The sequence below is a fragment of the Corvus moneduloides genome, chromosome 12 (assembly GCF_009650955.1).
Source record: "Corvus moneduloides isolate bCorMon1 chromosome 12, bCorMon1.pri, whole genome shotgun sequence".
NCBI classification, from domain to species: Eukaryota; Metazoa; Chordata; class Aves; order Passeriformes; family Corvidae; genus Corvus; species Corvus moneduloides.
Genome location: NC_045487.1, coordinates 9,025,212 through 9,040,116, shown reverse-complemented (window position 1 = coordinate 9,040,116; position 14,905 = coordinate 9,025,212). Strand labels below are relative to the sequence as shown.

The 14,905-nt window shown below is 38.6% G+C and overlaps 1 protein-coding gene across 2 annotated transcripts; it reads right to left on the bottom strand.

Annotated features, from left to right (window-relative positions):
* Nucleotides 1-35: 35 nt before the first annotated feature.
* LOC116450092 (receptor-interacting serine/threonine-protein kinase 2-like) lies at nucleotides 36-14,699 on the bottom strand. 2 transcript variants are annotated; one of them, XM_032122142.1, is made up of 13 exons: nucleotides 14,629-14,699; nucleotides 14,325-14,475; nucleotides 11,961-12,126; nucleotides 10,966-11,119; nucleotides 10,614-10,769; nucleotides 10,325-10,473; nucleotides 8,424-8,473; nucleotides 7,168-7,329; nucleotides 6,736-6,821; nucleotides 5,268-5,330; nucleotides 4,823-4,988; nucleotides 3,801-3,953; nucleotides 36-2,532 (listed from the first exon to the last, which is right to left on the bottom strand). In XM_032122142.1, the coding sequence occupies exons 3-13, from the start codon at nucleotides 12,110-12,112 to the stop codon at nucleotides 2,213-2,215; spliced, it is 1,611 nt and encodes a 536-aa protein (XP_031978033.1). In that variant the 5' UTR covers nucleotides 12,113-12,126; nucleotides 14,325-14,475; nucleotides 14,629-14,699; the 3' UTR covers nucleotides 36-2,212. The 2 variants fall into 2 exon arrangements, with proteins under 2 accessions (XP_031978033.1, XP_031978034.1); XM_032122143.1 differs by having other exon boundaries at nucleotides 11,961-12,122; nucleotides 14,325-14,668.
* Nucleotides 14,700-14,905: the final 206 nt, after the last annotated feature.

Sequence of the window (14,905 nt, the reverse complement as noted above, 5' to 3'; positions counted from 1 at the left end):
TAAAGTGCAAATTGAAAAAAAATTCAGCTGTGAAATAGATGTTTAGCTCCTTTAATAAGCAAAACTATTGTCAACATATTCTGATAGACATTGCTTTTAATTGTAACAATATTTTAATTCAAGGCAGTTTCAAATTTCAGTGAAGTTATGTAAAAAAAATAAATTATGTTTATTGTTCTAGCAGCGTCGTAGCTGGAAATTTTGATGTAACAAATTTCTTAAGTGTGCCTAAACTAAACATCATTACTGCATTTAAAGTTGCAATCAGCCTAACTACTGAATTCAATGAGAACTTCGAAACTGCAGAGAGGACAAAAGTGACATAAAGGAACAAAAAACGTGGTTTTGCATTTGAAATACCTGTAGATGGTATAACAAATTCTCATCTTAATCTTGTGCCAAGAAGCTCGAAGAAATCCCACCGGGCCTTTAAAAATCCATAACCTTATATCATTATTTTCATTATAATGAAAGTAATCGTATTATTTCTCTTTCAAATTATGCTGGTTTTGGCTGGGGTAGAGTTAGTTTTCTCCATAGGAGCTAGTATGGGGCTGTATTTTGAATTTGTACTGAAAACCATGTTGATAATTCAGGAATGTTTTGTTATTGCTGGGCAGAGCTCACACAGAGCCAAGGCCTTTCTGCCCCTCACCCCACCAGGGAGGAGGCTGAGGGTGCACAGGGAGTTGGGATAGGACAAACTGGGACAGCTGACCACAGCTAGCCTAAGGGATGCTCCAGACCATGTGGCATCATGCTCAGCTAGGGAAGAAGGAGGAAGGGGGGAACATTTGGAGTGATGGCATTCATCTTCTTAAGTAACCATTATGTGGTATGGAGCCCCACTTTCCTGGAGATGCCTGAATACCCACCTGCCCATGGGAAGTGGTGAATGAATTCCATGTTCTCCTTTGCTTGTGTGCAGCTTTTGCATTACCTGTTAAACTGTCTGAATCTCAACCAACAAGTTTTCTCACTTTACTGTTGTGGAGCATAGCTGTCTGCTGGGGTTAAATGACAAATGTTCTTTTCAGCATCCAGCATGAGGCTTGAAGGGTTCAAGGTAACAACAGATTTGACTGGAATGTGCTAGATCACATTTATAGCTGCTATTGCTGTTTAGCTGTTGACAGACTCCTGTGCTTGCCATGGGGCTTTTTTGCCTTCTGTACACAAGTGTCTGGTGCTTGTTAGTGGCTGGTTTGTTGCTTTCACTGCTTGCTGTACCACTTATCATCTTACTGGACTGTGCCTGGGAACATTTGGATAACAGCAATGTTTCTGTGCTGCTGTACTGAACAGACTGGAACTCCATGTGAATTCAAGTCAAAAGGTCCGTGACCTGAGGATGAGTTCAAGCAGCAACAGGATGCTGCAAAGCATCTGTGACCATGGGTAAGTCCAGGCCAGAGCAGGAAAGCCTCCCAGTATTCCCAGGCTGTCTCCCATCTGAGTACAACCATGACAACAGTTCAGCAGGACCACCATTTCAAAATTATCAGCTTGGCACCTCTTCTGCCTGGTTTAATTTTACACTTGAATTGCAAACATATTTAGAGAGAAACATGGATGTAAGGTATTAACATTTTTCCATGTAATGAGAAGTCCCACCTCTCCAAAGTACTGCTGTAAGTACTGCTACATTTTCAGAGCATATAACCATTTCTGAGGAAAATGAAGTAATTTATATGCATAATATAAAACCTTCAAGTCTTCCTTAAGACCCTACTGAAGAGATAGTTCTTGATTTTCTGAAACCTTTCACTCTAACAGCTGTCTGAGATGTGAGCTCTGTGAAAGGCAGTAAATTTTTTCTCCTTATCCAGTACTCTGTTGTTTATTATCCTTATTTGGAAGGATTTACAAACAGCCATTCTTCCATAGTGTGACCTCCAAAACATCATAATTCATTTTCCTTCCTTCTAAAAAATGTCAAGGAAATAAGGTGTTATCTCCCTTGAACTCTGTTTGCTCTGGTACATATTGCACTTCTCCCATCTCTGAGACCCAAAAGAACAGTCTTGGCGATTTCTGTTGGCAGTGGTTCACTTGACCTTTTAGTCCAGTTAGCTTTTTCCACTATAGGACTCAACTAATGGGCTGTAGGAAGAATTGACTTTAGTCAATGGGTTCTGAGAAACTAAGGTAAATCTTTGCCATCACAAATTACTAGAGCTCAGATGCATACAACAGACTGCAAAAAAATCAGTCACAACATCAGCCTGTTTACCTTAGGACAGTCTGGGCAATGAATGACTTGTCCCAGAGGACTACATTTGTTCACTGAAAGTACAGTCACTACAGCTTGTGCTGCCCTCTCACCAAGGCAAAGGCAAGTGTCCAGCAGTGCCCGAGCACGCCCAGTCACTGTGGGGTACGAGGTAATTGTTTCATAATCCATTCGGGACAGGGTTTGCTGGGAGCGAAGCACATCGAGGATATGGTTGAGGCGTCCTTCTGTCATGCACTTCAGTATGGTTTGTCTCTGGCAGGAAAGAATTTGACAGCAGTTTCCTTTGAAGCAAGGATCTTGAGTGAGAAGAAAACAAAATGAGATTAAGTGCTTTTTTCTTCCAGAAGTTGTAAGCAAGTGATAGCATCAACACCAGAAATACAAACTCGGTAGAGGAAGGAAGGAGGAGGATTTAGTTTATGTTCTGTGTTTGAAACTAGTCCGAAAGTATTTTTATCTTGTGTTTGAAACTCGCGAAGATCAGTCTATGGACTTGATTTTCAGGTCTTGCCCTATTCATCTAGCATCTGTATTTAACTTTATGCAAAGCACCTTGGCTGGACACAGATAAGAAATCTTCCTGTGAAGGTGGAAGAACAGATAACAGGTGCTTCAGGGCAGTAGGAGTGTCTGATACATGTAGCATGAAACTGGGAAAGTGAATATATGTCAAAGCCAAACTAATAAGAAAAGTAATACTCTTGACTAAAAGGGTCGAGAGCTTTGGGTTCTGCCTCTCTTCACAAGGTGATTAGAACACCTAGTGCTGACATCAGGGTTTTTAGTGTATGGTAAATACCATACACCAAGAGAAAATTAATAACCAAAAGCCATGTTGCTTTGGAGAACATGCCTCTGTCATTCTGATTTCTGATTGTTGCCAGGAGAGTTCTGTGCTGAGCTTTTCCTGCACGGTCTAGTCTGTTGATTTATCCAGAAATTATGTCATCACTCAAGTAAATTTCCATGGAGAAGGATGGCCAGCTAGGTTGATAACTATTACAGGCCAGCTTGCAAAAATTTAGCAAAAAAACCTCACAAAGATTCCCCCACAGGTAAAGGGTCTTCACAAATGAAAAGCTGACCCCTTCTGTCTCTGTTCTGCAGGAAGACCTGAGACCATGTAAGTGAGGGGATGAAGGGTCCCCTGTCACCTGTTTCTGTAGTCAATAGCTACTTTTGTGGAGATATGCAATATACAGCTTATGATTGTGAAAAAATATTGCAGACCTAAACAACTAATGTATTTCACATTCAGTGTGTGCTATATTTTTTGTATTTTTATTATGGTCTTTTCAGAACTGTTCTCAGCCTCACTGTGGCCCTGGAATAAAAGAACAAGCCAATGTTCTCAGTGGTCAGTGCCTGAACTTCTAAGAACAGAGGAGCAGCTATACACGAGCAGAGAGATGTTTGTATCAAGTTAGAATCAGTTATCACCATAAACACCTGAAAATGTGCATAAAATTTAGAAATATCTGTGTCCTCCAAATTTTAAACAATTTGCTCACTAAGATCTGGCCAAGGTGAATATTGCCAGCTGAAACTGGAAATGGTGCCTTACCTGTCACTGCTTGTCCAAGGTGCATTTGTTGTGGTCTGTGCTTAAGAGCCAGTGCTGGGGAGTTACGCTGACTGCTCTCTTTGCCTGCAGTTGAACCAGATAAAGGAGTTGTGCAAAAGGAGCTTGATTTTCTACTCTCAGAGCCTGGGTGATCTAGAAAAAGTTTAAGATGAGCAAGATTAGACCTTTGAGTTGAACAACAAGAAAGCATTATATGTATGTCAGCAACTACAGGAGACAGGAATTGAAGACTGACTTGAGATTACTTTGGCTCTTGTTAATACATCATGATTCCTAGGAAGGTTTTGGCGTGTATTACTACACACTTCTGACTTTCCTAAGCTGTCTGTAGGAATTTGTTATTGAAGTTATGGAACATTTTGTTCTGTCCATAAGTCTGATGGCTATTGATCAGAACTAAAATGTTTGGAAATGCAGATGTTGCTACAAGTGAATTGACTTCTGATGTCTCAATTTTTGTACCTGAAGGCATGAGAAGTACAATCTCTTCTTGACACAAATTTAAACACTTAGATAGGACAAACCCACATTGGAAAGGTAAAGGAAGTTATCTGTATAGGAACAGTGATTATCAGGAATTATTCACATGCTCCTGGCAACATAGCCTTTTTAAAACATATCTCCTTTTCTTAGCAGATTACAAAAAACCCAGTTATTCCTGGTGGCACAAAGCAGTGTGATTCCCAGAAGGGACTTTTTCTGTCAAAAGCAACAGGCAGTATTTGATGTGTGAGAGAAAGGCAGATCTACATTTACAGCTCAGTATTCTAAAAAAAAATTAGTAAAAATGCCTTTTTGATCTATACATCTAAGTGGAAAGCTTTGTGGTGTCTCTGGTTTCCTGCAGTGAACTCATGCTTCAGATGATACCAGTAGAGAACACAGCTTTACTCTGAGAGGTGACAATTTTACATGAAAAAATACATTTCTATATGGAACAATGAGTAGTATTTGTCCTTTTCTTATAACAGCTGGACCTGAATATAAGTCAAAACAGTGACCTTTTGTTGCTGTTGCATTCTGTGGGGTAGCATTTGACACACCCATCTCGATATTATCTCTTCCTGCAGTATTTGCACTGCTATCAAGTAGAACTGTTGACAAGCTTGGCACTACAAGAGGAATTTTCTTGCTGATTAAGCGGTTGTCTTTTTGTGGACAGATGATCTGAAAGAGATCAAAATAGAGAAGTGTTATCTTCTTGGAAACTTTTGTTCCAAAATCTTTTCTAAACAGGAGAGGTTCTAAACAAACCTTAAGAGGAGGGGGGTGTTTTTGTAAGAGCAGTGTCAGGGTGAGCTGCTTTGAACAAGGTAAAGCAGTGGGTTTTATTGGATGGAGTTATCCTGGTTAGGAACATTTTGCCCACGTGTTTGCATTATATCAGGGCTGTCGGGAGAAATAAGTCGCTGAAGTACTCGGAAGACTCCTGTGCCACGAACTCACCTCTGCATTGTGTCTCTGCAATGTGTACGTTTCTGAGCCTTTGCATGCATTAAGCGCTCTCTCCTGGAAGAAAACAATAACTCCAGTAAGTGTAGACGTGGTTTGTTCCGTTCACAGCTGTCAGGAGCAACAATTTATACTAACATAACTTATGTTGACAATACGTATTACCCTGTAAGGTATGCTCAATATATAGTCATAGTGAACTGCACAGAGTGAACGGGCATAGAATCTGACAAAATTCTACCCCGTTACTGTTTCTGGTGTTTCAAATTTATTTAAAAACCCAGTTTTGAATCATGCAGGGGAAGGTGAAAATAAGCCTGTATTGAGAGAGATTGGGCTAGCTATAACATGTTTTCCTTTAAGGAGCCAAACAGCATGGCCATGCTGTGTTCAGTGTGCCAAGTTGTCTGCAGTAAGGATGTGTCAATACTTGTAACTTTTTTCCAGTTTGTACATCCACAGCAGATTTGTTAAACTATTTTTTAGATTTTATACTCCAACAGTTGTGAATCAATCAATTTCCCAGAAACTTCAGTATCATTTTCAGAGTAATTTTGGACTTACCAGTTTGGTTGTCTGAACAATAAATAATGCTCAGTAAAAAAATAAATCTTCACAATTTAACAAATTAAAATATAAAACCTTGCTCAAGGGAGGTGGAAGTATTAGATTATGGAATATTCGGCAGTACAATCTTAAATAAATTTCAACAGTAGTAAAAATTAATTTGACTCTAACTATGCCGCCTATTAAAACATTCATCAAGGCTGTTCTATATGCCCAGAATACGATTGCAACATACAGAAATAATCCTGCATGCATCAATATACACAACACACAGGAATGAAACCAACAACACAGCATGGGTTGTGTAACTCCAGCTAGAGTCAGAGTCTTTGTCCAAGGGCCAAAACACGTGTGTCACTGTTTTCCCTCAGTGCCTAAGTTAACTAGATAGGATGTAGCTATGTTTGTGGCAGTCACATTTGTGCCAGATTTCCCATGGCAGTGTAAGCATATATCAAATTAGCTTTATTGAAGAGCACAGAGCAGGGCTGTTACTGGTATTGCTACAGGTACAAATGCTATTCAGGTTTTGAACTAAATGGTTTCTAACCAGTACATACAAAAAAATTTGTCCTTGGTTCTAGCCCTAATCTGCAGTACTTGAGCTGATGTTTGTTCTCACTCACATGGGTTTGCCAGTCTGACTCCAGGTGGTGACTAGAAAGAAGTTATCATATTTTTAAAATAGCAGGTAGCAATTGACTCATTTTCTAGAGAACCTCACAATATATATTCTACAATTTCTGAACCTGTAGTGCCAAAGGGTACTCTCCAGCTCTCTGGCATGTCCATTAAAACAATCAGAACAAAACCTTTCGTGGTTTTGGATCACAAAGATTGCAATTGAACAAATCAAGTAATGCCATTGTAGGAGAACAAGAAATTTTGCACTGACCTTTGCATCCCTCAAGTTGTAGATTGCTGCAGAAATTACCTCCTTATTTATACTAGTCAGAACTCCATTTAGAAGGTCTACACATTCTGCAGGAGTAATAAAGCATTTTAAATAACATATTGTGTATGGAAGAATGTATATATTTAGGCATTGTCATATTGCAACTAGCATTACTATTATATTGAGAAATGGGATGAACTAGAGGAAATTAGTTTAATACAACTTCCACCTCATACTTTACTTTATAATAAACACAATTTTGGAGACAAATAAGTCAATTTCTTGTAGGAAGCTTTGGTTAGAGGAAACATCAAAGGTAGTCTGATAATCTAAAGATCACTTCCACTTCAGTTGTTCAGAGTGCTAACACAATGTTCCTATAAAAACGTCTCCATTACAAATCTTGCACAGAAAGCAAATCCTGAATGTTACCTGCAGTATGTGGTCTATAATCTGGCTCTTGATGCCAGCACAGAGCAATGAGGTTCAACAGTGTATTCCTCTCAGGCAAATTGCTTGGTATGAACTTTTCTGAAAGGCTTGGCCGCAAACTGCTGCAGATTCCTCTCAAAACATCAAGCAGGGTTGTTTGACCTACAATTTAAAGGAAAATGTCACTGCCAAAAAATATTAAAGACCTCAGAACTCTCTTAAAATGACATCCAGTGTAAGTCGTATTGTGTGTTTTAAAACAAAGATTGCTTTTTAAAAAGGAAAAATATATTAATGCTCTTGTAAGTGGATATGCTAACCTTTAACAATAGCTATAGCTCCTTATTGCAACTGGATGTTTCAGGATAAAGAACTCTGTCCAATATTGAGTCACAAATGGTTATATAAACTTGTACTGTAAACTATGTGCACGGATACCTTAGGAATACATGTTATTATCCTAAGCAAAGTTTTATATAAAGCCTTACACTTGCATTATGAGAATAGAACGAAAGAATTGTAAAAAAAAATCTACTTTGAGCAGCCTCAAGATGGCAGCCATAAGCTGTATGGGCATTTAGATATTATTGCATGCAGTATTTTTCAAAGGTCCTCAGTCTGTAAAATACAGGACTCCTTCAATCAGTTTCTCCATGCAGAATGAAGCCCATAGCAAAGAAGCCCTTGCTGATGTCCATGAAACGGGGATCATTCCTAGACTGTGACAACTATTATACAATGCTTTGCAAATTGAGTTCTTTAAAACTGCTCATACTCTCGTCTAAGAAAGTAAGATTCCCTGCTTTCTTAAGATAATTCATCATGAACTGCCATTTCTGGATTGGTATTTGAAACACAGGCAATTGTAAAAATGAGTTTTCTGCTCATTCAATTAGCTACTTGTCACTGATTTTAGAATTCCAGCTGACAAATATGAAGTGATATTCCTTCTCACTAAAGGTATGTGGAAAACCCAACTCAGTGACAGTGCTTCATCAAGCACAGACTGATGATACTAGTGGGGGAAGAAGCTCTGCCTTTCACCTTCTGAAAGAGCAGCTTCTTTGGAAACATTTAGGATTTGGCGAGGAATTCTAATATTTACATCCTGTAATGTGGAGCTTTGTGCTGTAACTGTAAGAAAAAGCAAAGCGACATCTGAAAAGACAGTGGTGTTTGTATCATAATTTCACTATGATAAAGGAATTTGTGGACAAGATGTGGACAGCACAAAGTCTGACATGAACAATAAATACCTTCAAAAGGTCTCCTTCTGCTTAGGCTCTCCCAACACAGGATTCCAAAGCTGAAAAAAACAGTGAAAGAGCATTCATTAGTTTGCTATCTATATCTGTGTTATTTCAAAGAGCAAGTTTATTGCTTTAAGAGAAAGGAGTTTTTCAAGACAAAGTCTATCCAAGTATTTTCTAATTTGATGGGATCTTTTTTCAGTTTTCAACTAAGTTGCTCTTACAAAATCATCAGTTTGAGGGGTTTTTATTGTTTATAGGTTCAATCAGAATTAATTTTCAGGTTACCATCTCATTTCCATTTGACCTTGTGAATTTTGTAACCTTCTGTTCTCCTTTCTCTATCATTTTTGGTTAGTTTTCAAGTAATTTCAATATCAGCTGGACTTTTTAGCAGGTACCAACAAGCACATCAGTTAATCTACAAAAACTTGATTCTGATGCACTATGTTTCTATTTTCTTCAGCAAATTTTGATGGGGCTCCAAGTACCTTTTTCCTTTTCTAACATCCTAGGAATAATTGCAGTGATATCATAGATCTATACATATAACCTGCAACTGAGATGGTATAAAATACAGTGGTTTAATAAAAATATCAATCTTCACGATCAAAGGCAGAAAAGAGGAGGCTGCTGGATGAGAAAAAACAGGCTATGGATGAGTCAGAAGCAAAGCAATCAAAAGGGGAAGAGGTGGTTCTAGGATAAACATATCTGCTTATTTATATATCTTGCTGTAGTGATTACAGTGGTTAAAAGAGCCCCCTCTTCTGCCTCACTTTCATATAAAAATCTGGAAGTGCTTTTACTTGCGCTCTCTAGGAAAGTATTAATGTAATGTGGACATACATGTAACTTAAATGTACTTTGTATTTCATGTATGACACAAATTTTTGTTTTCTTTGTTGCACCACTGTTCAGATATACACCTATGTCTTGCACCTGAGTCACATCTGAGCATATTATTATATAAGGTACTATATAATACATATGTACATTAAATAATATATATTAATACAATGTTGGAAAATTAATTATGCTACCTGAAAATAAGGCTCCAGTTTTCCTGTGCAAAACTTGTGTTTGTGAACAGCATGAGATTAGTCACATCATTTATAGGTCTCCTCAAGTGTATGAATTATTTGACTCATCTTAGAGCCTGCCTCTGTGATGATAAAGCAGGAGTTTAAATTTGTTGGTTTCACAAAAGCTTAGAAATCAGAAGAGTGGTCTCCTTAAAAGTTATTTGTAATATTAGTCCACAGCTCTGTGTGCTGATTAGGATGATGTGTGTCCATCCAGACCATCCAGACCAGTGGCAATTTGAGGTCCTCTCATTTATTGAGGCAGCCACAGTGCATGTAACATACCCAAAAGGGTCATGTGCCAGTGGGTAATCTCCCTCCTTTCTATAAGTCACTCCACTAAAAAGTATGAGTGCTTGAGTGGCCCAGTAAGTTATCCCAGCAGAGATTCCATAGGACCTTAATAGGACCCTTTTGAGGGAAAGGTCTTATTTTTACCTGGGCCTGATCTAGGCATAAACAATTCTTTTGGAAACTAAAGCTAATGGCAGTTCACACTTATAAACTGTGTGAAGCAGTTATGAAGCTTCTAAATATATCTGAAAGTTTTGGCAGCTGTTACACTTTTAAAACATTTAAGTCCATTATATAAATATTTATATGACTGACTTTGAGAACAGTTTTTAACCTTGGTATCTTATTCACCAAATATGGGAATTTAAAATTTAATTCACGCTGTAATTGGCCCCATGTGCAATACTATCCTACTGCATTATGTAGGTCTGGCATTTTTACTGTAATATCTTTAAAGATAAGTGTTTTGGCAGCATTGTAGAGTGCAGCATGGACTAGGTATGATGTGCCCTTAGAAATTCCATTCACCTGTAAATATCACCTTCCTGGGAAGGGAGGCCTCCTTCAAGTGTTTCAGGAGGGAGATACACTAAATCCTGGCAGTTTCTCTGATGGCAGTTCTGCAGGTCTGACATCAGCTGCTGTTTCCTCCAGCTGGTTAGGCCATAGTCTGATATCTATGGAAACGTGAGAGAAAGTAATTTTAGTAACAATGTAACAAGTCTTGGTATCAAATGTTGATTATTAAGATCAATATATGCAACAGTAGGGCAATCACTAGATTTTATGTTAATCAACTAACAGTAGAAGCTCCTACCTTGGCTCTGTACTGCACATCCAAAAGCACATTGGAAGGTTTCAGACTGCAGTGGCAGAGAGCAGGTTCCAGGCTGTGAAGATGATGCAGCCCTTCAGCCACATCGGACAGGATCCTTATGAGTAAGGGAAAGGGAAGTTCTGGGTACAGCTGATGCTAGGTAACAAAAAATACAGGTTTCAGTAGTGTGAAATTGTTACTATTCACATTTTCATTTGACAACAAGTGGAACTACAATGCAGAAACTGAAGAAAGGATTGTGACTACTGTCCATAATTTACATGCTGATTGTTCTTTGTTGGCTGATCTCATAATTACTTTTATCATCTCAAAGATGACATCTTTTATCTACCTCATGGATGAGGGATTGGAGGGATCCATTGTTCATCCATTCAGTCACTATCCCCACAAGTCCATGGTACTGGTAAACCCCAAGGAAAGGCAGGAGATGTTCAGACTCATAGTGTCTGACACTTGCTATGTCCTGAAGTAGCAACTTCCACTCCCTGTAAAAAAAACAAGTTAGAGGCAGGTTATACTGAGGGGAACTTCAGAAAGAGATGAGAGTGTAGGATGTGGAAATGAGAGAGAACCATATGGTTGAGCACAAGCTAGTGTTATTTATCCAATAAACCCAGTATCATATAATCTTCCAATCAATTCCAAGAACATGAAGCAGTTGTAGTGTAGTGTATTTTTCTCATATAAAGTAAATTCAGTTTTTCTAATATAAAATTAAAGATGTCTGGATGCTTTAATATGAACATAAGAGCACAGTTTGAAGCAGGATTGAAGTGTGAAGGCCGGAAAAAGCTGGAGTATATGAAATGCTAGATTAAGAATAAAACAAGGATTTTTTCTTTACTGTTCCCAAGAACTTGTATTCTTTTGCTATTAGTGACATTCAGGAAATGATGTGTTTCCATGCTTTCCATGCACATCTCACTGCTTTGTAACCCTGGCCGTCACCTTCCCTCCTCCCATTTCCCCTGCTCTCGTCTGTGCAGCCGGTTTAGATTAAATTCAACTGAGGTCTCTTCAGGGACCTCTAAAAAGACAACACCTTAGCATACTGCTGTTACTCATCAGGGTTTGTAGACATTATTAGAGTAGATTAGTTATTGACTTCAGGATTAAGCTCTACTTTATAAAAAATTGTAAAAAACCATAGAGCTTGTTTCTCAGTAAAATTGCCTCCAGGTTGCCTCTTGGCTAGTCAAGATTTCTAGGAATGGAGATGTTCTTGGGGATCAGGTGATCCTGGATATGCCATGATTTGTTCTGGTGCCACCACTGCAGGTCTGTGCCGCCCACCTGCGTGGTTGGTTGGGCAGGTAAGACACATACCTGTCCGTAGTGTCCTGGCTGGTCAGCAGCTTCACAGAGATGGGAGTGTTCCAGGAAATATGAAAGGCTTTGAGTGCAAAGCCTGAGCCTGTCCTGGTCAAGGTAAAGCTTTCCAAATCTTCCTGGGCTACCACAGGTAATGGATTGGCCATTTCTTGATGGCTGGCTTGGGGGAAAATGTGACAGAAAAGAAAAAAGTTTTAAGAGGGTTTTTTGTCACAATTACCAAAGCACAGTGAAGTTGCACCACCCCTTACTTCCTAAATAACAAATCCAACAGCCTTCCTTTCACCACTTTGTGTCAGACTTTCCTTACAAAGAGAGGAAAAATGCCCTAATTGCAAAGAGGTGTCTGGACCATAATTTGCCATCTGAGTCTACAAGGTGCTAATTAATTGCTCATCATTAGTTCTATCTGACGTCTTTGAAATAGTGGACCAGTATTTACAATATAAAATGTGATTGTAATGTGATACTGAATTATGTAGACAACAAACTAACATCTTACAGCTGCATGCTAGGCAAATAATTTCTCCACTTCTGATAAAAAAGGCAATTATTCAATAACTCATGTCAGCATGTTCTGCATCATTCTTGCACATCTTCTTTAATATATCATATGTGAATGCAAAAGGAAAGAAAAAGGTAAAATTCCTGCTATTGTGAACTGTCAGAATTCTGCTAAATGGAGTTGTGTCTGTGTAGCCACCACTAATTTGAGCAGTATAGTGTCTGTCTGGGACCTCTCCAGGGCCAGCTGCACGTCTCCCACACTTTGCATGGCAACACACACGGATTAGAGGCAACTTCTGCAAAGCATCACCCTGTTACTACCTGAGTAACAGTACTAATTACATCTGTGAAGCTCCATCAGGCTAGAGATAGCCAAAAAGGGAATGGTAAAGGAGGAAAACAAGCAATCTAAGATAATAGATGGCATAAAACAGATGGCATTGGTAAGGATTACTGCAACATCTATGGTCAGTGAGTCAGAACTCTTCCAACTGGAATACTCCCTTTGAGGTCCACTAGAGCAGGGCTAAAAAAGGAAATACGAGGGCACTTAAGTAGCTGTGGAGGACTGTTGAGTGAGAACTGTGTCCTTTTAGATGTGCTCTACAAAAAGAGCTCCGGGGATGCAGAAAGCCTCAAAGTCCACATAACCTTTTCTCCACAAATAAAACAGAAACAAAAGTCTGAAGATAAATTTGCCTGTGATCTTGCATCTGGTTCATGAACATTTTATTGCTGGTGAATCTCAGTCTCTTCCCGCAAGCATGTTCACAATCTAAGCTCAGTTTTGCCTCTAACCACAATAAAAATGCAAAAAGCAGCAGCTGATTTACCAGTTCAGCTTTAACCATATTTGATTCTGGTAGGAAAGCACAGTTGAACTTTTTGCTTTTTGTTAGATTGTTGTAGTTTGAAAGCAATAACTGCCTTAGGTGCTTCTCTGAGAGTTTCCTTAAAAAAAGAGATGAGGCTGACAAGTTAACAATTTCATAAAATTTGGAAGGGTTCCTCTGAATGAAGATAATTTTCTAAATGAGCGATTTATTCCTAAAGACAGACCACACAAATCTACCAATCCTGAATATGAAGGAGGTAATCAAAACGCTGGCAGAAGCAAAATTATATCTCATTTTTATTATATACAGCAATAAGTAATAATTTAAATAGCCAAAATTATTTACTCAACTCCAACTATAGCACAAGGAAAATCAAACAATGATTTTACCACCTAAACCGTTACTGAAAGCATTTAGTTTTATATAAAATTGAATCAAGTAATAATATAAGCATTTTTTAAGCTCTTGCTAACTGGCTACTTAGATAAAAGTTAAAGCTAATCATCAGCTCCTATTTTGGATTTGCAAAATCTAATAAAACTAGAAATTTTTGAAAATTTAAAGAGAAACCATTTCAATCTTTATCATTACAAACCATGTCACGACATGCTAAGCACCATTCTCCCTGTGTCTGAGTTACTACATCTTTGTATTGTAAGGTACCAAAACATTATTTCAGTAATTCTGCTCTTTTGAATGTTTTTTTCTCCCAGATCCTTTTAAAATCTCACCACCAAACTCCAAAATCAATATTCCAGGAGTGACCTTTGCAAGGAAACAGTTTGCATTATTTTTTAGTAAGACACTAAAAGTCTTGGATAACTTTGCCATCCTCCCTCAGCTGTGCAGGCAGGGGCATGAAGAAGACTGCTATAAAGCCATTTAGTTCAAGTTTCTAATTATAAAGTAATTTTAAAAAATTAATTCATAGCAAAGATGTTTCCTTACTATGAGAGAAACTATGTTAGTATACAGATGTGTCATGGAAAGAAACAGGAAATAAAAATCAACTTACCTCTGGAAATACAGACATAAAACTATGGAATGATGGAGTGAAACTGCTGTAGATACCAAGTGTGAGTTGGCTTTGAACCGAATTCAAGCACAGCTCGAGTTTTCTTGCCAGTGAGTCAGCTTGGTTGTTGATCTCTGCTTTTATTGGCTGCCTGCAAACATTTAACATTTCCTGGTCGGATACACAAACTGTAACTCTTTAGTGACTGCTGATGAGAGTGATTACAGAAAAAGAGGTTGGACAGCTGCTTCTTCCACAAGGAATACCAAGAGGGAAAGGTATGTAACAGTGTAAAATACCGTACTGGATACAGCCCAGGTATGGAATTACGTGGAGCTGTGGACAGACTGCGCAGCTGATACTGATCTCTGCAGTGGGTCAAGCTGACAGCACACGTTAAAAACCCCGCAAACTTTTAAAGCCAAGTTGATCTTAAAAGAGGAAATAAATGCTGGGTTTCTGGTAGGAGGGTGGGCAGGCATAGGGTAATGTTGGGTTACAGAGAAGTCAGGTTCAATTGGCTGTCAAACAGCCCTGCTGAAGAGGATGTAGGGGTTATGGTGAAAGTCAAGCTGGTCATG

Bases quoted from the DNA above. Each gene is read 5' to 3' on its own strand.
- LOC116450092 (XM_032122142.1), bottom strand. From the start codon at position 12,112: ATGGCCAATCCATTACCTGTGGTAGCCCAGGAAGATTTGGAAAGCTTT. The intron at 10,474-10,613 runs GTAGGAGCTTCT...ACGTTTCCATAG, and splicing joins ATGTGCAGTACAGAGCCAAG to ATATCAGACTATGGCCTAAC. The intron at 5,331-6,735 runs GTCAGTGCAAAA...GTTTTCTTCCAG, and splicing joins ACAACTTGAGGGATGCAAAG to GAGAGAGCGCTTAATGCATG.